The sequence below is a fragment of the Pinus tabuliformis genome, chromosome 7 (genome assembly GCF_031772625.1).
Source record: "Pinus tabuliformis cultivar Carrire ecotype Pingquan chromosome 7, CPIR1, whole genome shotgun sequence".
In the NCBI taxonomy this organism is placed as follows: domain Eukaryota; kingdom Viridiplantae; phylum Streptophyta; class Pinopsida; order Pinales; family Pinaceae; genus Pinus; species Pinus tabuliformis.
The window spans coordinates 841,298,084-841,324,099 of record NC_142293.1 but is presented as its reverse complement, the minus strand read 5'-3'; the positions used below and the strand labels follow the sequence as shown (position 1 = coordinate 841,324,099).

At 37.1% G+C, this 26,016-nt stretch overlaps 1 protein-coding gene across 2 annotated transcripts in view; it reads left to right on the top strand.

Annotated features, from left to right (window-relative positions):
* The first annotated feature begins 5,528 nt into the window (after positions 1–5,528).
* The window catches only part of LOC149250243 (protein kinase and Mad3-BUB1-I domain-containing protein), a 214,255-nt gene continuing 193,767 nt past the window's right edge, over positions 5,529–26,016 (top strand). Inside the window, exons 1-5 of one of the 2 annotated variants that reach the window (XR_016266817.1) lie at positions 5,529–5,826; positions 5,935–5,994; positions 6,204–6,348; positions 6,482–6,639; positions 6,784–6,871. Coding sequence is in view for 1 of the 2 variants with exons in the window: in XM_089458985.1 (XP_089315111.1) it covers positions 5,717–5,826; positions 5,935–5,994; positions 6,204–6,348; positions 6,482–6,639; positions 6,784–6,871 (561 nt within the window). In the remaining variant the exon portion in view is untranslated. The remainder of the gene's footprint in view (positions 5,827–5,934; positions 5,995–6,203; positions 6,349–6,481; positions 6,640–6,783; positions 6,872–26,016) is intronic. The other variant, XM_089458985.1, reaches the window with a different exon arrangement.

Below are 26,016 nucleotides of genomic sequence, written 5' to 3'. Positions count from 1 at the left end.
ACCTAGATCTATTGCAAATATCGCAATGAATGACCTTCAAAAATTGATGAATATGGGAAAATATTGTCATAAATGACTAGGAGAGGTATTTTTAGGGCTAAATAAGTCAAAAACATAATAAAATTCCTGATCAAAGAGAGGATTGTCAACTAATGTCTAGGCCTTTAACATCTCTTTCATGATTGTAAGTTATTTGTTCATCCTCCATGTCTCCAATCTACAATCACGAGCTTGTCTTATTTCACTTATACCCTTAATTTGGCAAAATGTGCAAGCAACCAATGTTGTTAGAAACATGCATATTATAAAATTTGTCAATTAAAGCTATACACTTTTTTCTTCTCAATTCATGAAATTGAAGCTTATTGTCTCGCATATCAACTTGTTAATGACTATATTCAGGCATCAATATGATCGTTGAGTTGAAAGTTTTTTTTTTCGAAGTTGCAATTTTCACCCAATTTGTGCACTTTCTCATTGGTGCAAATTTAATTAAGAGGCCAACTTTTGTCACTTACAAAATAAAATTTGTAATAAACCAAGAAAACTTTTGCAGACATTGATATTAACGCCAATAATGATTCCTTATAATTCCTAGATAGTGATATAGTCAAGTTATGCAACAATATGGAATTGTCAACTTTGTCCTTTTCCCACTTTTCTCCAACTTTGATTTTTTTAGCGAAATTAGCTACTCCTAAACTAAGTAGCTTGGGAAAAAACTTCACTAAGGAAAAGTATCTCCCTTGATGAATAGATAAAATGTCAAGTGAATAAACATTTATAGTTTTTTCATTTAGGATCCCTTTCCTTCTTTTAAAATCCCTCAAAAGTGGCATAGAATAATGGATTTTGACCTGTTTTAGCATCCCCATTCCAAACCCTTTGGATTTCGGTCAATTACTCCAATGGGTATATTCATGCCTGCTTTTTTTACTCTTTGTCAAAATCTCATCAGTAGCAAGGCCATTGTCTAGGAGCACCATCTCATTCTTCAAAACTCACTAATTTGGAGTTATTGGCAAATGAGAGAATACTTGGTTAGTGGGCTCTCACTTGAATTCCTATAGCCCTTCCAATTGTGGACATGCCCATAAAATTTCATTTGGATCTAAGTTATTGTACTCTTGATATGGCCAAAGTATGATTTTGGCTCGAGACTTTTTTAGTTTAAAGCATAGAGTAACTTTTGTTCATGTCAATGTTGATGTGGCATGTTGATAGAAGATCTTTTCTTTTGTGATGTTAAACAAAAATGCTTAAAGATCATGAAAATACCATAAATGCAACATCCATGAAGAAGCAACACAAAATGAAGACATCAAAGACAATGTACCAAGATTTGTTAATGGAGTTCACTCGCAATGTGTGAGCTACGTCTTCGGGCCCAACTTCAAAGTTGAGACCCCTTTATATTATATCATCGAAATAATGGCAAATACATGGCAATACCTCACTTTTGAGAGTGACCTAAAAATTCGCTACTCAAATTGCAACATACTCCATACCAGGAGGTTTGCCTTGAATTCTGCAACTTTAGAGTATAAACATGACCACCTTTTGACATGTACAAGGCTACCTTGAAGTTTGTGCCAAACATTTAGTGGCACACGTGGGCTTCTACCACGAGCCATCATATTCGCTACTTAGATCCCAATTTTGAATGCACCATTGAATTCCTTGCAAAATTTCAAGAAAAAAAGTATAAACTTGATTGCCTTCTCACAAGTGCAACTCCATCTCATAAAATGTGCCAATCATTAATGATACACATGGGCTCCAGCCATGAGCCCTCAGATTTGCTGCTTATATCACAATTCTAACCGCACAAGTAAATTCCTTGCAAAATTTCGTGAAAAATGACTATAAACTTCATATGGTTATGTCACCTTCACCTCTGGATCCCTCAAGGAATCTTCAAGATTATATGAATAATCTTGTAAAATAGAATATTCTAGAAATATATCTCAAAAAATGTGTCCAATGAGGGCCTCGTTCTTTGTGTTCTCTGTTCCACTGTGCATTAGTATCTTCACCCTCCAGAACACAGATGGGCAATGTTTTAAATAATATTGTGTGGGAAAAGTTAACAATTTCTTTGTTAGCGCACTTGTTTGGCACTCCTAAGTTTGACTTTGGTATGTGGGGAGGTCCTAGGGTCAAACTTGTTGGCCGCCCACTTGTTTTGTTTTTATTGCATACATGACAAAGTATATTAAGCATATAATATATGGTAAAACTATATGTATGCCCCACGTAACACACCATATACAAACAAAAACCCATGCATGAGCAAAGTTGCCAAAGTGAAATGGAGGGTGTGCACACATTCCAAGGCCACTTGGCATAATTTGAGGTGCCACATGGCGTCGTGTGATTGGGCCACATGACAAACCCTCATTGGTTCATGTGTGCCACCTTGCACCGTGTCATATGCCTAGTTAACACCTCTACCCTATGTCCTTCAAACTTGCCACATCAGTTGCCATGGGTCCCACCTGGGCCTACTTATTGGGTTGCCACATGGAATCTTGTGGGAGTGCCACGTGGCACCCTAGGTTGACTTTTGACTTTGACTTTTCATTATTTGTGACAAGCTTCATAAGAACGTAACTCCCTCATACTGAATTGGATTGAGGTGTTGTTTGCGCCATTGGAATCGGCTCACTAACCTCTACAACTTGGTGTTGGTTTTGCTAATATCCGAGGATTTTGAATTTTGGGCCTTTTCAGATCCTCCTAGATCACATGTGTGGATTGACATGGCACCCTAGGGTGATGCCATGTCACATCTCTCGACCACCTCACATGCCTTGTCATACCCAACCTCCTTCCTTCTTCTCTCTCCTTCCTTACCTTTCCTTTCTCCCCTAATTTTCCTTTGGCCCCACTCAGTTTTGACAATCCACGCAACATTATCTCTTTCACTCCATGCTTGTGGTGGGCCTTGATCTGCATCTTTTGCTTGGCATTCATATCTCTAATCCTTTCCCTAAACTTATGGTGAAGATTCTCTAAATTTCAATAAGATGTGCATGGGTTAACAACACATTTAAATAATGAACTTAAAAAAAAGTGCTTGATTTGATATTGAAGACAAGATTAAGATTGACAATTATCATGTATTGTCTGAGTTTAAATAGCATGGGATTTAATTTGATCTCAATGTCCTATATCTAGAAACTACCATGCTACCATGCATTATAATTTGATGGGTTGTTGGGGTTTGGGAAAAATTCTCAATACCACCTTTCAAAACTGCCACAAGCCACTTATGTGTTGTGCCCATCCACATCATCTAGAGCATGCCTTGTTCCGGTACAAATCCCAAAGCATGCCACCGTGGACGTGTAAAACACTTGAGCTTTCCATTGCATCCCTACCATCATGGCATGTCCACATCATTGATGATGTCACCATTATCATCATCGATGCCACTATACAAAAAAATCCCAAATTTCCCAAAATTTTCAAAAATCCATATTTTCAAGAAAATGTTTCAGGCCACTAAAGGCACCCTTTGGTTCAATCTCTACTAAAATGAATATGTTCGTCTGCCCATATGACTAGAGAAATGCAAGTGATGCTTTGATATCAATCTATAACATACTGTCACACCTCACTGCCTTAAAATTCACATTATCGGGTGAATTTTAACTCATCCTTTAATAATCAATAATCATGCATGACAAAGAAAAACTCATATAAATATCAAGAAACACCAATATATGAAAATGAAGCTACTCATTCACATATATAACATTAACAAGCTAGACAACTCAATATAATCATAACAAAAATATAACATAGAGAAAACAAAGAACTTTTCCTCATATAAGATTCACACTGATTGGTTGTAGACGTCAAACATTCCACCCAATCTCATGCAATTGCACATTAACTCTCTATAACATGTCACCCCTAGGTTAAGGTTATGAATCCATAAAGACAGGTGCCTATGCGACTCTAAGTCCCAAATCAATTCAAATATCAAGTTGTTACAATTCGTTTTCATTCTTGCACTCACATAGATCCCAGTTTACTAGCCCCTCCCCCTTGGCATGCAAAACCTCAAAAAAAGAATTCCCTTCTATACAATGCAATCCATTAAGTTATTCCCTTTCTCTCCAACTCTAGTGGCATTGGCTAAGAAATATCAATGCTAAAAACTCCAAGGAATCTCACCTTTGGACAATTTTACTCAATTGTCCTGACTCTTATGCACACAAGCATACTTTTCTAACTATTGGAATAATAAAAAATCTAAAATTATCAACCAGCTTTGGATTTTTTTAGCCAGCGTTCCTTCCCATGTCATTATTAGGAATAAAAACAAATAGCCATGAATAATCAATCCATTAATAACAAAAAAACATGGTTAAAATATGGATGCTTACAAAGCACCATGTGGATTCCCCAAGAAGTTCATGTAACCACCTTTTTCTCACTAATTCCCAGATGGAAACATTAAAATATAGCAATTTGGCTTACCTTCTCAAGACCCCCTCTCTCGTAAAATCATATCCCTTATAAATTTATCTTGGTTTATCTATTATTGTGCAAAGAGACGCTCTCTAGCCCAATATCGAAATGATATTGTAATGACAACATAAACAATTTGATGTGGTGACAAAAAAGAATTAGCACAAATCTCTAATTAAAATTACAAAATAAAATAATTCCCAAATGGATACATTAAAATATAGCAATTTGGCTTACCTCCTCAAGACCCCCTCTCTTGTAAAATCATATCCCCTATAACTCTATCTTGATTTATCTCCCAAGAGACCTATCTAGCCCAATATGATAATGATATTGTAATGCCAACAAAATGTTCTCTAGCCCAATATGACAATGATATTGTAATGCCAACATAAACATTTTGAAGTGGTGAGAAAAAAGAAGAAGTGAAAATCTATAATTAAAATTACAAAAATAAAATAATAACATTAATAATTATAATTTTAGCTATAAAATTTTAAAGTTAAATTAAACTATAAGATCAACGTGTATTACAAGCCCATGGTATTACATAACCCATGGTATTTATTATGATTAAACATATGCCTATGGTATTACATAACCCATAGTATTTATTATGATTAAACATATTTAAACGGGCGAAGAAACCTATTATAAAATGCAAAAATACCGACTTAAATTAATCTTAACTTTAAACTTGATCCCTCTCGACACTTAGTAAATCTATATTTAAAATAAATTTAAACTAATATATAACCATTACTATATTTTTATTATTAATATTAAAGAAATATATAATATTATTATAATCTTCAACATTTCATCTTGAAATCAACCAAATAATTAAAAAATAAAAAAGAGAATATTCTTGTGATCCTATTGCCACACATGTTCATGCCAAAAACAAAGAGATTCTAAATGGGGCTTTCCAATTAACTTTTCTCAATACACACATTAAACAAATCAAGAAAACCATTTATCCCCAAAAGTAACCCTTCCAACCAATACTCGCTGAATATATAACCCGTTAACATTTGAAATCTAGCCTTGAATTTCCCTCCAATTCTCCTACCTCTTTAACAATCTTCTCTGTGCTTCGAAAAAGAATCCTCTGTGTGTTATTTACTACATTCCAATCGCAACAAGAAGAAACGACGTCCACATACAACATATTTGCCATCAAATTTATCAACCTCTGCCACACTGGAATGATGACCAATGCCCTTTCATCACCATGATAGACGAGGAACTGCGAAGAATGGAGGCGAATGATGTGAAAGCCGATCAGCCGATTTGGGGATTCGGCTCGGACAATGATGACACAGACATTCAACAACAATGGAGGTCAGTCGAACCCTTAAACATATCTCCAATTTATTTTTCTCAGACACCCAATTTCCCAAGTCCACTGATTCAATCCATGGCGTAACAGTTACAACTATTGTACTGCAGGAAAATGTTTGAGGATATTTCCAATTACGTCGGGGACGATCCTCTGCTGCCGTGGCTCAGGTAAGTAATTCATTCATCCTTTCCATCCTGGTGGTTTCGGTGTCATGTCTTGTGGGTGTACACGGTTTGTCGTGACTATTTATGTATGCTGCAAAGCTATCTCACCTCAATGGCACATCGCTCTGTGAAGACTTCGTTTCACATTAACACTGACCTTCTGTCATGCTGGATCTACTAATTGAAACGAAGAGCACCAACATTTCCTGCAGGTGCGTCAAATGGGTTCGAGCCACATTCTCCAACGACACCCAAAATATTTATATTAAGAAGCTGTTGGAGACCTGCACATCCACATTTCAGAATGATGACAAGTACCGGAATGATATCAGATACTTAAAACTCTGGATCTTTTATGTAAGATCTCAATGATATATCCATTTTTCTTTTTTCTTTTTTCTCTTTCGAGTAGATGACTCACAGAAAGCAAACAAGCAGAACCTTGCCATGATTCGTGCTCATTTTGTTTCTTCTGTGGAAATGTTACCAGGCAGATAGCTCTCAGGATTTCGACCAGGTTTACTCAACCATGGAGGAAAAGGGTATAGGTCGATTCCATTCTTTGTTCTACGAAGCTTACGCCATATATTTGGAACTGCAAAGCAAACTAATCCAAGCCAATGCAATATACCTGTTGGGCCTATCAAGGTACACTCTCTCACTTCCATTTATGTTCTAAGGTGAGTATCCAACGTACAGGGTTAAGGGAATAAGCATAACATATAAGAATAGAACCAATTGAGGTCAAACGGAGACCCCTTGTGATAATATTTTGTAAGTGCATTGTTGCAGGCAGGCACAACCTCACTCAAGATTGAAGAATATGTACGCACACTTCCTTGATCGCATGACTGAACTTGTGACTACCAGTGCACGGGAGGTATCTTTTGCACCATCAATTGCAACCTGCTGCATTGAAATTGCACAAATACTAAAAGCATAATCCTTTTGTGTTTTTTAGGGCAATGAAGCCTTCTTTATCCTAATGATTATATCTAGTTGCAATGAATGTGATGTCTGAAACTCGATTAGAATGCCAAAATCCCAAGTGAGGTTCAGCTGATAGCTTTTGCCCCAACCTCTTCTTACCGACATGTAATATGGCCATTGAGACAATTGAAAATCATCATATGGAATTTTAGAGAGACAAAGTGCCCATTGCATCTTCGATCAATGTTAATCACAGTTAAATGTTAGCCTACCTTATTGTTTAACTTGATATTTTTGGTCTGCATTCAAATGTTTTAGAATGCAAACTCTACACAAAGGAAGTGTCAACAGTATAAGCCAACAGCCTCTTGAAAATTGTTGACAACAAGTTTAATTGGAAAAATCTCCAGAAATGTTTGATTGTAATTACAGAAGAACCTAGTCACCTAAGTGGGAGTGTAAATGTAACGAATGTGTTCAATGGTAAATTCACCAACACTGTTGTGGTTTGAAACTTGTTGCTGAATGCTTGTTCAGATGCTCTTAGTTGTGAAAATTTTGGCGCTACGAAAATATTTTGCAGCTCAGAAAATTTCCCTATGAATTTTTATTGTAGCGACTGGAAATTATTCTTCTCACTATAAATTAATTAACAATTTGTTCGCCCATACAAACAACAAATAATTCATTATTGCAAACTTCACAAATAAAACTTCAGAAGAAAATAGCGCCGGAAATTGAGAAAATCTAGCACACACACATAAAATTTACACATTTATTTTTGGACAAATTTTTCCGTAAAAACCCAACTTGGGAAAACCGGTGCAACAACTGAGGGTTTTATTATTATGCAACAGTGAAATCTGAGTACAATCTATGGATGCCCAACTAGCAATCCAAACAACAAGTATCTGACAAAAATAATTAGAAAAAAAAAATTCTCTCACTCCACAAGCAATCTCGACACTAGCTCCTCCTGAAAAATTAGTCATCTAAACCCCAGCATAGGCCCTCTGTGCAGTGCTTGCATTGCCTTTCACACGTGTGGCTTAGATCAACCTCCAAGCAAGTCATCTTGCCTGCCTCTGCTGTTGGAAGTGACTCTCCGACCCTTTGGAAGACTTTCCCGGCCTCTGGAAGTTGAATTGACTTCCTCCCCAGCTAAATCGAACTGCTCTGCTTCAACTACTGTGCAGTGCTTGCGCTGCTTCTATGTGGATCACTTCTGCCACTTGATGTTGCCTCTCTGGATCTGGAAAGCTTCCTCTAGATCACTGTCCCTGCCCCTCATTGTCTCTAGTTTGATCTCTGGCTCTCCGGCAACTGCTGTTGCTCTCTGGAAATCGATCTGCCAAGGAAATCGAACTGCTCGGGTGTCTTCTCCAAGTGCCCATCCACTTCTTATAGTCTTTTATTGGAGCACTAATGACCAAGATAAAACTTAATCAGGGCCAAGATCATATCATAGTCGATTCGTGTGAGTTTCTAGAGAATTCTCATCTTGACTTAATTAATTATGATTAATTAACTAGTTTTCCTAGGTTTAGACTTAGGAAACATTAAAAAATAGGTTAATAATCTAATGAAGTCATCTCTAGGTGGAATTTTCAGAAACAATTTATGGGTTATCGAAATCTCATGTATTCTAGCCTCTCCACCAAGTTTCGTGGCTAGAATACATCCGATGCTACAAAAACTAACATTAGTCACAAAAATATTAGAATCAAATCTTCAAACTACGTGTTTTCTTCCATAAGCCATTCTACGAGAGACAATCCTCCTTGAGAATGCTTTGCTCTTGAAGTGTGTTCTCAGAGGGAGCATTAAGGAAACACCTTGGGAGCATGCTTCTTGGATGCTCCCTCAAGGGAACATGCAATGCCCCCTTTATAGAATGGTCCAATTCTAGTGGCGAATTAATGCACACATTTGCTAAAATCTTTAATTTTTTTCTTTCAGGAATTATTACAAACACTTTGCAAGCAATAATTTCCTATTTGGCATGAAAATAAGGAGAAACTTCATGCAATAAATCAAGAGATCACCACATAGAACATAATTTACCAACTGAACACCAATTAACCCAACCAAATCTTTATTCAACTAAATTATGAAATTTCATACATAATGCATTAATGGAACTTGGAAACTGCTATAATATTTTGCATAATTTGGCTACAAGGATGAATGCAACTCAACTGTCACAAAATTACCTTAATTACCTCCAATAAGTTAGACCTACCCAATGATTTTCAACTTTCCTCCAGAAAAACCTAACAATAGAATTTGGCCTCCAAATAAAAGGAGTGCTGCTATAATGATGAAGTGTGTCTCCTTCAACTCCCATGGTCACTTATAATTAATTTTCTTCAAGTGCACACCTATGAGGAATCTGGATGATCCCTCCTTATTGATCAACTAGGGTGGATAGTTTGACCACCGAAACCAATATTGATTAGTTGGGGTGGATGGTCTCACCACCAAAACTTATCTCCACTAGGGTTTCATACTGTTATACTCAGTGCCAAGAGCTCTATAAATCAAAATTCCAAATATCCAATGCATACCCAAAAGTGAGCTCCAATTCTTTTTTTTACAACGTTTTTCATTATAATACCATGGGTCAATGCCACAGGTCATCAAAATACCATGGGTCATTAGAATACCATGGGTGATCAAAATGTTGATTTATTAGTGCTGATTTAGACAAGCACACTTTTTTGCCACTGATAATTACTTCCAATGATATACAATCTTACTTTAGCATATTTGAAAACATCATAAAGCACTTACACTCACAAAATTCAATAGTAGATCCAACGGAAACAGTAAAGATCACAGTAAAAAAAACATGCACAGTAGACACCAAATTTTTTCACCTAGGAAACCCAAACTCGAGAGAAAACCCAACAATCTTTTCTAGGAGAAATAATTTAGTTCAACAAATGTAAAATTTGAGTTTTCAAGTCAAAACTTGGTCAACCTAGACCAACAATCTAGTGCAAGTCAAACCCGATCAAACAGGCCTAAATTCAGCCTCTTGCAACTGCCCACAACTTTGTTCAACCTTGATTCAATCAAGCTGAATTTCGGCCTCCTGCTGTTGCCCAGAAGTTGGGTCAAATTGCCTAGAATAGAACTCGGTCAATTGCCTAGAATAGAACTCGGTCAATTGCCTAGAAAACTCGGTTAATTGCCTCAAAAGTTTCGATCAAACTACCTCAAAATTTTTGGCCAAATTGCCTCATAAATTTCAGCCAATTGCTTTAGAAATTTTGGTCAAACTATCTCAAAAAATTTGGTCAAATTGCCTCAAAAGAATCTTGGTCAAAACATGTCAAATAGACCTAAAAAGAACTATGGTCAACACTGGTTAAACTTTTGATTAGACTTTGGTCTTCTTCTCCTTCTCCTTCGCACATGTGAATAGAAGAACATATATTTTTTGCGATGATTTGAATTGATGCCAAAATGAGGGAAGTCGAATGTGTATATACAATGGTCAAAGGAGGTGGGTTTTTGACCAAGGGTAACACCCATTCGCATGATGGGGCCGACTTGAATTTCTGGAGCCTACATGAGCTCATATATATATATATTTCGCATGATTAGACTTTGGTCTTCTTCTCCTTCTCCTTCGCACATGTGAATAGAAGAACATATATTTTTTGCGATGATTTGAATTGATGCCAAAATGAGGGAAGTGGAATGTGTATATACAGTGGTCAAAGGAGGTGGGTTTTTGACCAAGGGTAACACCCATTCGCATGATGGGGCCGACTTGAATTTCTGGAGCCTACATGAGCTCATATATCTATATATTTAAATTTGGCCGACTTGTATAGATGGGGAATACCGACCACAACTACCAAAAATCAACATTCCCTCTTAGCTAGGGAGGTATTCACCTTGAATTATTTAGTTTTCCTCTTTGTTGAACAGTTTCTCCATCCCAAGAAAAGATTGAATGAGGCCACTATGTAAATGTATCCATCCACTTCATGTTCTATCCAATAACCATGTGGAAAGCACCCTACATCAACATCATGCAAAGGATCTAGTTACCCACTAGCCAAATATCCTTTGCAAAGGTTCTAGTCACTCACTAGCCAATACCCTTTGGCGATATGGTCAGGTACCCCTTGATTGGAGAAAACACAGGGCTATTCCTAGGTCACCAACTATCTAAGTCGTCAATTGGTACTAGGTCAGTATCCTTGACCAATGGTGAAACCTTGGGCCTATTTACCATTTCCTCATGTCGTCACATGATACTTGAATGGTAAAACACTAGGGCACTCATTCTACCCACTAGCCAAGTAACCCTTGATGCACTAGGGCACTCATTCTACCCACTAGCCAAGTAACCCTTGGCAATATGGTCAAAATCTTCTGACTAGGGGAGCACTCTAGGTCTTGATGCTCTCTTGGCCCTTCTCCCTAGCCACATTACATGGCCCCTGATTAATACCCTTGACCTAGGGACAATGTCTGCCCTTGATGCTACAACATCAACACTCCCGCTCAACGAGGGGGGCATTCTCAACCATTCCAAGCTTGTCCCTGAAGTAGGCAAACTTCATTTGGGACAGAGGCTTTGTGTGAATGTCAACAACTTTCTTGTCTATAGAAATGTATTGGAGCCTTACTACTACCTTCTGTACGATGTCTCAGATGTAATGGTACTTGATCTCAATGTGCTTCGACTTGCCATGGAAAACTGTATTTCCGAAAGCTTCACACAACTTTGATTGTCACAATATATCACGGTTGTTTCCAACACTTGATCAAACAATCTTGTGAGTAGCTTTTGTATCCACACTGCTTCACAACTCGCTAGACTAACTGTAATATACTCAGCCTCTGTAGTGTTGAGTGCGACAGATGTCTGCTTCCTGCTCATCCAAGATATCACAACAAAACCCAAATTGAAGCAACATCCTGATGTGCTCTTCTTGTCTTGAACACTCCCTACCCAATTGGAATTTGTGTATCCTTGCAACTATGCTTCACCATTTGAGACATATCTCAACCCATAACTGATTGTACCACGCAGATATCTCAACACATGCTTTGTCGCAATCCAATGTACATGCCTCGGTTCCACCATGAACTGGCTCAAAGTTTTCACTACAAAGCAAATATCAAGTCTGGTACTAACCAGATACATCAGTGAACCGATCAATCGTTGATACATAGAGGGATCCACCAAATTTGAATCAAAGTCTCTCAACTTCTTTAGCTTGGTCACCATGGAAGTGGCCATGGACTTGCAGTCCATCATCCCAAACTTTTGAAGGATCGTAATAATATACTTCCCTTGACCAAGGAAGATCTCACCTGGCTTTTGCCACACTTCTAATCCCAAGTAGTAATGCATCAAGCCTATATCCTTCATCTTGAACTTAGAGGTCAACTCCCTCTTACACTGATCAATGAGATTTTATGCTCTTGTCGGAAACAAGTCATCAACATATAACAAGAAGATCATAGGATCACCTTTAACAACCTTGTAGTAAAGGTTGGGATTGACATCACTCTTGGTGAAACCAAGACTCATTAGGTATCCATCAATCTGAGAATACCAAGCCTGAGGTGCCTGCTTGAGTCTGTACAAATCCTTCTTCAGTTTGCAAACATGAGACTCCCTCTCATGTACCTCAAAGCCTTGAGGTTGTTCTATGTACACTTCTTCCTCAATCACTCCATTGAGGAAAGTGGTCTTCACATCCATCTAATGCAATTTCCAACCCATAATAGAAGCAATAGAAATAATAGTTCTAATAGAAGTGTACCTAGCAATTGGAGCAAATGTCTCTTCATAGTCCTCTCCCTCTTTCTAGGAGAACCCTCTTGCCACGAATCTCACTTTGTACTTCTCTATGTTGCCATCTATCGTATGCTTGATCTTGTAGATCCACTTGGAAGTCACCACTGACTTCCCCTCAAGTTTTGGTACAATTTCCCACACGTCATTCTTCATGATGGACTGATATTCCTCCATCATGGCATCATTTCAAACTTGTTGTCTTGTTGCCTCCTCATAGTTAGATGGTTCAGAATCAATGATTTGACTCATTAGTGTTGCATATCTTGAGTAGTTCTTAGGATGTTTGCTTTCCTTGAAAGTGCCATGGGGAGTTGTATGTTCCTCTGCATCTTGCAATGTACTTCGAAGCCAAACCGGTCATGGGGGTTGTTTCTATACAGAATAATGAAACTTGGGATTGTTAGCCACCAAAAAGTGGGTAACCCGGAGGAGAATTTTTTCTCCTCCTTGGACAACCAACCAACTAGCAACCCTATTGATTATCACTTGAGATGATGACATGGACCCTCCACATATATGCTCCAATCAGGTTTCTTTCTCCCTTTCCTCATTTTTCCTTATAGGAATGTGGGTCATCCATCGATAGGTACTTTTACCATTTCGCAGTTGTGATTTTGCTTTCATATGAATCAAAGGGTAATACGAATGATTAATTGATCTTGACTGTATTCCTGTTGCCGCACTTCATATGGGTGGTAGTCTTTGACCTAGTCCAGTGATAACTACTTTGAGGGCTTAGGGTTATAGGAAGGACACTAATGGGGAGGCTTTGATTAAAGTTGCATGCACATGATATTCCAGACCTACCACTTTCTATCATTCCCTATATTCCACAACCTTTCTTTGGGCAAGTGGTCATTGGTCATGGGGATTGGCACTATCTCATCTTCATCCATTGCCTTGGAGGTTGATGTAGCTAAAAGAAAGATAAAAGAAAAGAAAGCCACACTGAAACAAAAAGGCAAAATGCAAAATATGGTTGGGACTAAAATTAGTGCACGGGCAAAAGCCTAGCATTAGCTCTACTGCCCTTATTAGCCATCACCCAATTCTTAGAGCACTTGATGCTCCACATGTAATGTGGAAACCTTGTATTGTACCAACCTTAATGAGTGATAAACCCACTTCATCTTAAGGGGCAATAAGTGCTAAATCTCTCAAATGCAAGCTTGGGCTCCTTGGCTATGCACCCGTATCAAAGCATTATCATAAAAAAAAGCAAAAGGCGCACCAAAGGGGTCGAAAAAAAAGGCTGAGGAAAGGGGTGACTCATGCCTCCACGATTGCTCCCTCCTGACATCTATATACCCTATGTTGATTTCTATAGCATTAGATATGTTCTAGCCACAAAATTTGGTGGAGAGGCTAGAATACATGTATTCTCCAAAACCCAGAAATCGTTTATGGAAATTCCACCTAGAGACGGCTTAATTAAAATAATTAATCTTTTTTTAATGATGCCTAAGTCTAAACTTAGGAAAACTGATTAATTAAAGCGTATTAATTAAGTCATGGTGAAATCTTCTAGAAGAAGACATGGATTGAGTTCTAGTTAATCTTAGCCATCGATTATGTTTTAATCCTGGCCGTTGATGTCTCAACGAGATTATAAGAAGAAATTCGATGGGGGTTGGAGAACACACTTGGAGCCACTAGAAATTTGATTTTGCTGGGAAATCGATTTCTAGAGTAGCAGTTGTGAGTTGACGGAGGTGATTCAGTAAAGTCGAAGCAGTGAGAGAGGGGCAGGGATAGTAAGGCCAAAAGGAAGGTTTTCTAGTTCGGTGAGTGCATAGCAGAGAGACAATGTACTCCACAAAGAGTTTGATGCAGTGCAGAGAGGTAGCACAAAGCTTCAGAGGGAGATCCGTATTTTGTTGAGGAGAAGTCGAGATTCAGTGGTAGAGCCGGAGTGGGAGCCCGGAGGCCATGAAGATCGAGTTTCTAGAGCAGCAGCTAATTAGCAGAGTGAGAGAGACATTTGTCCAAGTTGGGTGACGCAGATTTGCATAGGGTGACGCGGAGGCAACAAGGAGCAACTCATCTTGAGCTAAGGTCAGTGTCGGGGTGAAAGTGATATTTTTCTCTCTAGACTTCTATCAATCATTTTCTCTGTATGGAAAGCTAGATTTGAGCTTCCATAGATTTGTACTAAGATTTACTACTGCATAATAATAGAACCTTCAACTGCTGCACCGGTTTTCCCAAGTTGGGTTTTTTTCGGGGACGTTGGTCCAAAAATAACGGTGTATTATTCTGTGTGTGCACCTATTCTTCTAGTGTTTTTATTTCTTCGACAATATTTATTTTATGAAGGTTGTAGTGTATATGTTTCGATATTTGTCGTAGAAAACTGCAAATAATTTGTTCAATTAATTTAACAAACAGAAGAAACATTATCAGTTGCTGTAGTAGGATTTAGGATCACCAAATTTTCACACCCTAGATGTTGGACCACCATTATTTGGTCACTAGATTATGGCCCCTGGGCTTGAAGTCTTGCCCACTCCATTATCGCCATCTACACTTGCACCTATTGATTGATGGGTTGACTTGGGACTTGTCACTTGCCCTTTGGGGTTGGAAACACCTAATAGGGTTATCCATCTAGCCATCCCAAACATAATAGAGGGAACACCTATACGAGGCTTGGTCTGTGAAAATTACTACACTTTAGGAACCCCTACTGCAACAAATCTGAATCTACTTCACCTACTTGATTTTTAAATTGTATTCATTAAGTTATTCTTCTGAATACTGAACCAAATTACTTCTGCAGCGTACACTAATTAAATATTTGATCTCATGAAACAAAAAACAGAGCAAAGAACAAGATACTCATGACACACTTATTTTTGGACACAATAGTCTCTGGAAAAACCCAATGCGGGAAAACCAGTGCAACAGTTCTGAGGGTTTATTATTATGCAGGATAAATATTTGAATACAAATCTAGGATGCTCATCTAACAATCCTTTATAGAGAAAATATTGGCCGAAAATCTGAGTGAGTTTTACCTCACTTAACTCGACAAAATTCCGGCTGATCTGACACAAGACTGGCTAACGCCGGCTATTTTTCCGTTGGCTCTGTGTCACCTTCTCTGTCCTATGCGCCTTTGCGTCAGCTCTCCCGGCTGTTCCAACAGTTTCGACAATTCCTGACAATTTCGGCAGTTTTGGATTCTGCGTGACAAACAACTTTTTTGCGTAAGCTCTCTCGGTTAATGTGTTGCCTCTGTGTCAACTTTCTCGGCTGTTCTGGTAGTTCCTGACAGTTTCAGCTGTTTTGGGAGTTTTGGATTTTGCGTGACAGGCAACTTTTCTGCGTCAGCTCTCCCGGCTACCGCGCTGCCTCTCTGCAAGCTCTCTCCGCCACTTTGTCAGTGTTCTCTGGAAAGTCCTTTCGGATTTTCATTGCCCCTCTGCTGCTGAATGATCACTTAGTTCGAATTTCTCAGCTTCCTAGCCCCAAAAATCGAACTCTAGATCAATTCTCTCCCTCTGTGTGTGTTTCCAAATGAACCCCAAGCCTCCATCTTATACTTTTCCTGTTGAGTCTTCAACAACCGAGATTAAGTCTTTAATCAACGATTAAGATTAAAACATGACGTGATCCGCCTTCTAGATCATTCTCACCCATATTTTGATTAATACCCATTAACATTTTAATTTCCCTAAAGTTTAGACTTAGGAACCCCATTAAAAATATTAATTATTTTAGTAAAATACAATCCGGGTGGAATTTCACCAAATAGTTTCTGGGTTCTTTAGAACTCATGTGCCTTAGCCTCTCCACCAATTTTCAAGGCTAGAGCACTTTCGATGCTGCCAAAAACTAACATGGTCTAGTTAGATATTTGATGGTGATCTTTGTGTGAAGTATTGGTTGTGCCCCTAATTTTAAGTATGGTCCACTATGATGCATTTGTGGTTTTGGTTACCTAATGATTGATTGGTTCACACTTGATTTCGAGGAGATTTTGTCAGGTGGTCCACATAGCAACAAAAGCTTCTAGAGGTGATTGCTCCACCTCCTCAACAGAACAATAAAAGTTGTGTCATCCAAAGCAAGAGAGAGATTGAATTTGATGGCATAGCGTTGTCTACCTAGAGTAGAGCGTTGGGATGTTTGACGACTTCACATGATGCTTGACACCCGGATGAACCTTTAGATGCTGAAATGCTGAGCCCATGATGCTTAGGGTTGGAGATATTAATGATGTGTCTAGTGGAACCATGATGACCCTTGGCTAGCATTGACATTAATTGATGAGCATCACTTGATCCAAAGCCTAAATGATGATGGTCATCCTTGAGATTGCAAGGGAGGGCTTGTACATCATCTTGGAGCCTCGACGCTTGAGCCAGTTGATGCCACATCGTCCCTTTTCCTCTTATGAGGGTGATGTAGGGCACTTTTTAGGCATGACATCTTGGCCTCACATCCTTATGGATTATTGAGCTCATTTGGAGGGCGACGTCACACTATTGCAACATTTGTTTCGTCACGTTTGCACTTTTATGGCATATTTGTCTTGTTTTGAGCTATGGGGTTGTCTTGTAACGTTTTTCTTGTAGAACACTCAAAAGTGGATTTATCTTTAGGGATTTTAGTCATTTTATATGTAAAGTGAGTGGAGGAAGGCTAATATAAATAGAGCCTCCCCCTTACTTTTATTTTCATTGTCACACATGTGAATTCGACCTCTTTAGAAAGAGTGTGACTTGCTTCCTTATTTGCTACTTGGGCATAATGTGATTTGTCTTGGATGTGATGTTGGGCTTGGAGACACTGTTATAGAATTGAAAGAAGAGCTATTATAGAAGATTTTGTAAGTTTATTGCTGATTATCGATATTTTGTATGCTTTAAATGTTTAAGTGGGGTTTTTATTGCTCCATGTCTAAATGCTTACTATTGGTGAAATTTTGCTTCATTATTATGTGTACAATTGTTTTCTTCAAAGCCTATAAGGAATCTCCTAGCATGCAAAATTTATAATTAATTTCTCCCCTAACAAGAATATATGCTAGGGCTTTACAAGTGGATGCCCTAGTGCATCTCCCCTTGGGCCCTTACTCCATCAAGATCCTTCCTTGACATTTAATTCCATAATGACTGCATTTTCCCTTGTGAGATAAGGCATTAGTCTGTAAGTGTGTTGATCATCTTAAAATTAAATTAAACCTCCTTAAACCCTCTCTCTCTTGGACCGCTAGTGTAGAAAATCCACGAAAATTCTGCTACTGCTTGAATGAGCAAATCTGAAACAAACTTGTAACCCAAGACACACAATTTTATCTACTTATTTGCAGTGGAATAGAATAGAATTAAATAGTCACACAATAGCCAAAAACACAAAAGTTTCTAGGGAACCCAACTGGGAAAACACTCTGCTCGCTGTAGAAATTTAATGACAGAAGTTTGAGCAAATTGAATTATTACAAGGCAATTGGTTTCACTTGAGAACAAGCTCGTTCTCCTTGCTAGTACCTAGCTCTAAACCTGCTTGCAAGAACCTTGTCTTTAGCTCCTAAATCCCTCTGTTGGCCCTGGAAATTCCTCCTATGTCCTACCACATACCAACAAGGATTTCTTCTGCCAAAAACACTAAATGTAAGCCTCTCCTTCATGCTCTTCCTAACTCTGCTAGCTCACACACAAACTCATGCTCTCTATTGTCTTGTGTCACAACCTTGTGCTCACACAAAACAATGATCCAATTCTGTGCCTTCGTCCTCCTTATAAGCTTTTTGACCTGTTATCACCTGCCGCCTACACCTATCTACAAGTTAGTGAGAAATGCCTTCAACCCCACAAAGTGTGGTTGGTGGCAGGGAACTTAGAGAAGGGGCTGTTACACTAATCCTGACTCTCTCCATTTGAGCTATCTCCTAGGTTAGCTAAGGGGGGTGGTCTTTAATGAAAAATTAAGTTAAAATATGTGAATTTCTAGGAGAGTGTTATAGTGAAAATGGATTACTTTTAAGGATTTATGAGCAAATATGATGTGAGCAACTTGAAATAACAATGTCAATCATTAACATGAAAAAAACCATAAAATCAGTGCCTTGTAAGGAATTTTCTCAACAATTTAAAGATATATTTGCTCAAAGTAAAATGTAATTCTCTCAAAAGAGAAAGCAAAGTAACCCTGAAATGTAAACAAAAATTGTTAGCACAAGATATGTAAGATACAAAATGCCTTTGAGATAATCAACTTTATAAATCAAAACATGTGAAACATATCTTGCCAAAACCCAAAAATTAGTAATTAACTTGGAAATGTAAAAGAAAGGAAGTGCTAAACCATGACATCAATATGCAATTAGACTTGAAGTATGAAAATAAAGCACTTGTTTGAAAGGATTACAATCCTAGCTTTTGGAATAGACTTTGCATATGAAAACTCAAACCATCAAAAGACAAGTAAAGTAAATGTAATGGAAAGTGCTTTTGGTTAATTTTATTAATTATCTCTACAACATGATTACAATTTAACTCTTTAATCCTCAGGCCTCACCTTTTGCCCAAAGATATGGATCTCACAGTGAGGAGTCAATAGAGGAGTAGAGGATTCCTAAGATGTTTACTTCAACCAACTTATGTTGGAGGTAAAATTTTAATGAGGCTTGGGGCCTTCCTATACTAAAATGCCTAGATGAAATGCATGTAAGTGTTTTCCCCAAAATAAAATAATGCTACATGCAGATGCTTCAAAGAGATTGATTTGCAATGTTTGAAAATGAAATAGTGTTCAACATAAGTTGCAATTATAACTTCAATTGGAGGAATAAAATTAGTTTACAAGTGTTGCATGTGTCTCATCAATGAATTAAAATGATACAAGTAATTTGCTTGAAAGTAAAATGTGTTTTAAATAGACAGTGACAATAAATTGCTCCAATATTCATGATAACAATGTAGCATGTATTCAAGTGCTCAAGAAACAATTTACCTAGGTAAATGGAAACGAATCAACGTTTGTTAGGAATATAAAATTCTTGCATGTAAATGATGAATTGCCCAAAGTAAAATGTAAGCTTGTAGCTTCAAGCAATAATGAGATAGAAAATGCAAAGCTCAAATGAAATTGTAACAAGCTTTAACTTAAATGAAATGTGATAGTGAGGTTGTGTTAATTCCCAATTAAAGCATGCATGTAAGTGAATGAAGTATGAAAGCTTAAACCATGCAAATGTCAATCCACCCAAGAGAAGCCTCCCTCTAAATGGGGAGATAGGATACCATGAGAGAAATCCCAAGCTCCTACAGGCAAATTATATCTCTTATTAATATTACAATGAGAAGAGGGCCTTTCAAAATCCTCAACTAAACTTCAAGGAGAGTATTCACAATAATTGCTTGAAAATTGGACACTAGACCTCATTTCTTGAGAAAGTTGTGACAAGATCTCGCAAAACTTATGCAAGGGAAACAAGGTGTGAGTTTCCTCAAATGCCCACAGCTTAGGGAGGGAAATGGGCAACCCTCTAGTGAACTCGACTTGGCCAAAATAAGCCTCAAAAGGGCTCACAACATCCTTGGAAATCAAACCCCCCACATTTGCCAAAGGTTCTGTAAACACTTGTTAGATGTCACGAGAGGTTGCTCTTCAAAATCTACAACATAAGAGTTAGCAAACAATCCAAACAATGACTACAAAATAAGTTAAGTATAGTGAAAAATCAACAAGATAAAATGTATATGTACAATTATAAGTTACAAAAGGCTAAGTTAAAGAGTGCGAGTAAACTCTTGTCTTTGCTTAGTCATCTTCAAGCTCTTAGATAGCAAATGACAGAAATGAAGTACAATGTTTTTTTTTTAAATAGATTTAAATTTAGAAGTGTTCGACTTGTGTACAAACTATGTGCCAAAACCCTTGCAAAACCAATTTATAAGATAAGACTATGAAAGCTCAAAGAACAAATGAGAGCTCCTTTAAAAATGTATCAAGAGTGGGTTGGTTTCTCCAAAGATTTTTCCTCACACTTGTTTATGTGATCTCAACAAGGTGTTCCCTCTACAAAACTTCAATCAAGAATTAGTTCCATATAGATTTAACAATAAACAATGATAAGAAACTCTAGAGATTTATTTAAAACCAACTAGAGAATTCTATACCTAGAACATACTTCTAAATCAAATGTCAATGCAAGATAGCTCTACATTAACAAATCTACAAGAGCATATGGAAACAAATTAGATCAAAGCATGAATAAATTGATTTATACCAATGATCAACAATTCATCACACTCCCAAAGGAGGAACACCTCATGAATGAAACCCCAAAGTCTTTATTGATATTTTTGATAGTGTACAAGGCACCAACGCTTCCACAAGCACAATAGCTAGTAACCATCTAATACAAATGAGAGCTCAAGGCTCTATTATATAGAACTATGGGAGTCAATCCCAATGCAGAAGTGATTAAATAAGTGGCATGATGTGACAATCCCAAAGAGAAATTTGAATTTGTTGAATGGAGCTCCAATGCCAAGTGTAAAAATCGAATTCTGGCAAGTGGACATCATTTTCTTCTTCTCTTATGTGCTAAATTCGAATTTTATGATGGAATGACAAGTGTATATGGTTGGTAACCCATGTGGGAACAATTTCCCACAAAATTCTCCACCAAATATTCTCCCAAATCCTCCCAAATGTGCATTAACTTCACAAATTCGAATTTTCAAGTAAGCAACTTTTTCATTTAATGCCAGAAATTCGATTTTATTTGAGCACATGTCCTTTCTTTGATTTTAAGAGTACACATCACCTTGGGACTTCACTTTAACTCTCCCATAATTTTCCACTTCATTTCCACAACATTTATCATGTGTGGATATTTATTTTTCTCCATTTATTTAATTTTTGGCTTAATTTATTGCTAGATTTCCCACTAAACTTAGGAAAAATGGGTTTTGAGGGTTTAAAACACATTTTTAATCCTTCAAAGTGTGTCATAGTAGAAAGTTGAGGGTGAAAGGTGCAAATTTCAATATTCATACCCCATACAACTTCTCTGGACATCATTTATTACATTACAAATACAATTTTTATTGCAATTTTCGAAGTACGAAATATCTAAAAAATTAAAAAACGACTACCTAGACACTAAGATGTGTTAGGGGCTCAACCTTCAAACCATCACCCCGACTTTGGGGTAAAAAGTGAGTGAAAAAACCCAGAAAATTATCTACCTCCGAAAAATAAGGGATAATTAACCAGATTAAAAAACACTCCAAGGTGTACTTGTTTGTTGATCGAGTCCCAACATCCTATGCCTGCTACATACTCAAAACTCATGATTACTAATATCACTTATTACAATTTCCTGCACGGTGTGGAATTTGGATACAAGAAAGATGATGAGAAATAGACGTAGAGTTTAAAAACTCTTGTTGATTGATGATATCCGATGGTACAAGTGTCCTTTGGATCATCCTTGGGCATGGAGTCTTCATATAATCATCATGTGCCACTCTAGTGGTCAACATTTGGCTCCATATGGGGATGCATGCTAGATGTGAAATGATAATGTACAAGAATCTAGAATCTGCATCCACTGACAAAAGACATATATCAGTAGTATCCATTAAAAAATATCATCAAGTACAGAAATGAAGAAATGGAGATTTATTCTAAAAGCATAAATGACAGTTTATTCACGAAATAAAACTAATTAAACAAAAATGACAAGGGATAAGGTGAGAAATATGATACAAAAAGATGCCCCATAGCATCAGATGTCCTCAATGAAGTTCATGCTGAGAACTTGCTTACTTTCAGGCAGATCCATGGGTTGCTTTTCTGATGTGCCCTATCCAATTCTGAATATTTGAGGACTTTGATCAATCCCAACACTGTGTTGTACATGACCATCAAATTTACTAAATCCTTTTCACTTTTTTTTTTCTTAATAGATTGTGATGTTGATGTTGAGGTGATCAAAGTAGACCTTTCTGCTCGATCTTGAAGATGCTCTGATGGAAAATTCGAAGTATCCAAGACTTCTTTGACTTGCCTTTGTCCATTCTGCTTCTGCTTTGACATGGGTGATGTATCAATCTCATAAGTATAAACCTGATTCCCCTCAGTTTCCTTGCTATCCAAGTCTTTATCAATTAGCCATTTTTCAATGGAGTAAATGACCTCCTCATAATGAGATGAAGATTGTTTTAGTGGATTGGGAGGTTTATGATTTGTTTCTTTGTTCTTTTCCCTTTCGTCATCTGACCTAAGCTGGAATTTTTGTACTTGTGATCTTTCCATTTCCTCCAGCCTATTCTGAAAAGTGACTTGATTAGCCTTCATAACACTTATTTCCTTGGCATGATTTGTTTCCATGGTGTTGATTAATTGCACTTGTTTTTCTTCCATGGTGAGCAACCTATTTTGAAAATTGACCATTTGATTAGAATGATTGATTTCCATGACTTTTATTGCTTGTGCATGATTTTCCTCCATGGTCTTAATGAGTTGAACTTGGTTGAGTTGCATATCCTTAATCATTTGAGTCAACCCCTTGATGAGATCCTTATCATTCTCATTAGCTTTCGCGTTGATCTTTCTTTCATCTCCATATTTTTCTTCAAAGGCGTCAATGATTGATTCTAGGGAATCAAAATTGTTAGCAAGTCTATGAACCAATCCATAGCATCACCATCTAATGAAAAGATGAAAAGTCTCATTTTAATGTCCTCATGGTTAATATCATGGAACCATTTGCTCACACAAAGGTGGAATTTCCTAAGGTGAGTTTCAACATTGATGGCATTGTCACCTAGAAAACTAGGCAACTCTTCAATAACCTCAATGGCTTCATCCAGAATGAAATTCGGATAGCTTGAAATGTTAGTAAAATTACAAGGGGTGAACAAATCATTCATGATGTCATGCTCACTTGACCCTAAAAAGAGCAAATGGATACCAGAGAGAGGTTTCTGTCCAAGATTAGCAAAAAATGTACAAGAAGCAAGCTTCAAGTAGAAATCCTTGTAGAAAATGAAATAAGTGGAGTCGCCACATCAACAAGAATTTAAATCTAAAATCCAACATCCAAAAACCAATAGTTAGTCGATTTCCCAGGTACAAGAAGACTTGTCTCCGAAAACAACGCCAAAGATGTTATCACCTGCCGCCTACACCTACCTACAAGTTAGTGAGAAAAGCCTTCAACCCCACAAGGTGTGGTTGGTGGCAGGGAACTCAATGAAGGGGTTATCACATTAATCTCGACTCTCTCCGTTTGAGCTATCTCCTAGGTTAGCTGAGGGGGGTGGTTCCTAATGAAAAATTAAGTTAAAATATGTGAATTTCTAGGAGAGTGTTATAGTGAAAATGGACTACTTTTAAAGATTTATGAGCAAATATGATGTGAGCAACTTGAAATAACAATGTCAATCATTAACATGAAAAAAGACCATAAAATCAGTGCCTTGTAAGGAATTTGCTCAACAATTTAAAGATATATTTTCTCAAAGTAAAATGCAATGCTCTAAAAAAAAAGCAAAGTAACCCTGAAATGTAAACAAAAATTGTTAGCACAAGATATGTAAGATACACAATGCTTTTGAGATAATCAACTTTATAAACCAAAACATGTGAAACATATCTTGCCAAAACCCAAAAATTAGTAATTAACTTGGAAATGTAAAAGAAAGAAAGTGCTAAACCAAGACATCAATATGCAATTAGACTTGAAGCATGAAAATAAAACACTTGTTTGAAAGGATTACAATACTTGCTTTTGGAATAGACTTCGCATATGAAAACTCAAACCATCAAGAGACAAGTAAAGTAAATGTAATGGAAAGTGCTCTTGGTTAATTTTATTAATTATCTCTACAACATGATTATTATTTAACTCTTCAATCTTCAAACTTCACCCTCGCCCAAAGATATGAGTCTAACAGTAAAGAGTAGAGGATCCCTAAGATGTCTACTTCAACCAACTTATGTTGAGGTAAAATTTTGATGAGACTTGGGGCCTTCCTATACTAAAATGACTAGATGAAATGCATGTAAATGTTTTCTCCAAAATAAAATAATGCTACATGCAAATGCTTCAAAGAGATTGATTTGCAATGTTTGAAAATGAAATAGTGTTCAACATAAGTTGCAATTATAACTTCAATTGGAGGAATAAAATTAGTTTACAAGTGTTGCATGTGTCTCATCAATGAATTAAAATGATACAAGTAATTTGCTTGAAAGTAAAATTGTTTTAAATAGACAATGACAATAAATTTCTCCAATATTCAAGATAACAATCTAGCATAAAAATGAAGCATGTATTCAAGTACTCAAGAAACAATTTACCAAGGTAAATGGAAACAAATCAAAATTTGTTAAGAATATAAAATGCTTGCATGTAAATGATGAATTGCCCAAAGTAAAGTGTTAGTTTGTAGCTTCAAGCAATAATGAGATAGAGAATGCAAAGCTCAAACAAAATTGTAACAAACTCAAACTTAATGAAATGTGATAGTGAGGTTGTGTTAATTCCCAATTAAAGCATGCATGTAAGTGAATGAAGTATGAAAGCTTAAACCATGCAAATGTCAATCCACCCAAGAGAAGTCTCCCTTTAAATGGGGAGATAGGATACCATGAGAGAAATCCCAAGCTCCCACAAGTAAATTAGATCTTTTATTAATATTACAATAAGAAGAGAGCCCTTCAAAGTTCTCAATTAAACTTCAAGGAGAGTACTCACAATAATTGCTTAAAAATTGGACACTAGACCTCCTTTCTTGAGAAAGTAGTGACAAAATCTCACAAAACTTATGCAAGGGAAACAAGGTGTGAGTTTCCTCCAAATGCTCATAGCTTAGAGAGAAAAATGGGCAGCCCTCTAGTGAACTCGACTTGGCCAAAATAAGCCTAAAAAAGGCTCACGACATCTTTGAAAATCGAACCCCCAACATTTGCCAAAAGTCCTGCAAACACTTGTTAGATGTTGTGGGAGGTTGCTCTTCAAAATCTGTCACACAAGAGTTAGCAAACAATCCAAACAATGACTGCAAAATAAGTTAAGTATTAGTGAAAAAATCAACAAGATAAAATGTATATGTACAATTATAATTTACAAAAGGATAAGCTAAAGAGTGTGAGTAAACTCTTGTCTTTGCTTAGCCATCTTCAAGCTCTTAGATAGCAAATGAAAGAAATGAAGTACAATGTTTTTTTTAAAAGAGATTTAAATTTATAAGTGCTCGACTTGTGTACAAACTATGTGCCAAAACTCTTGCAAAACC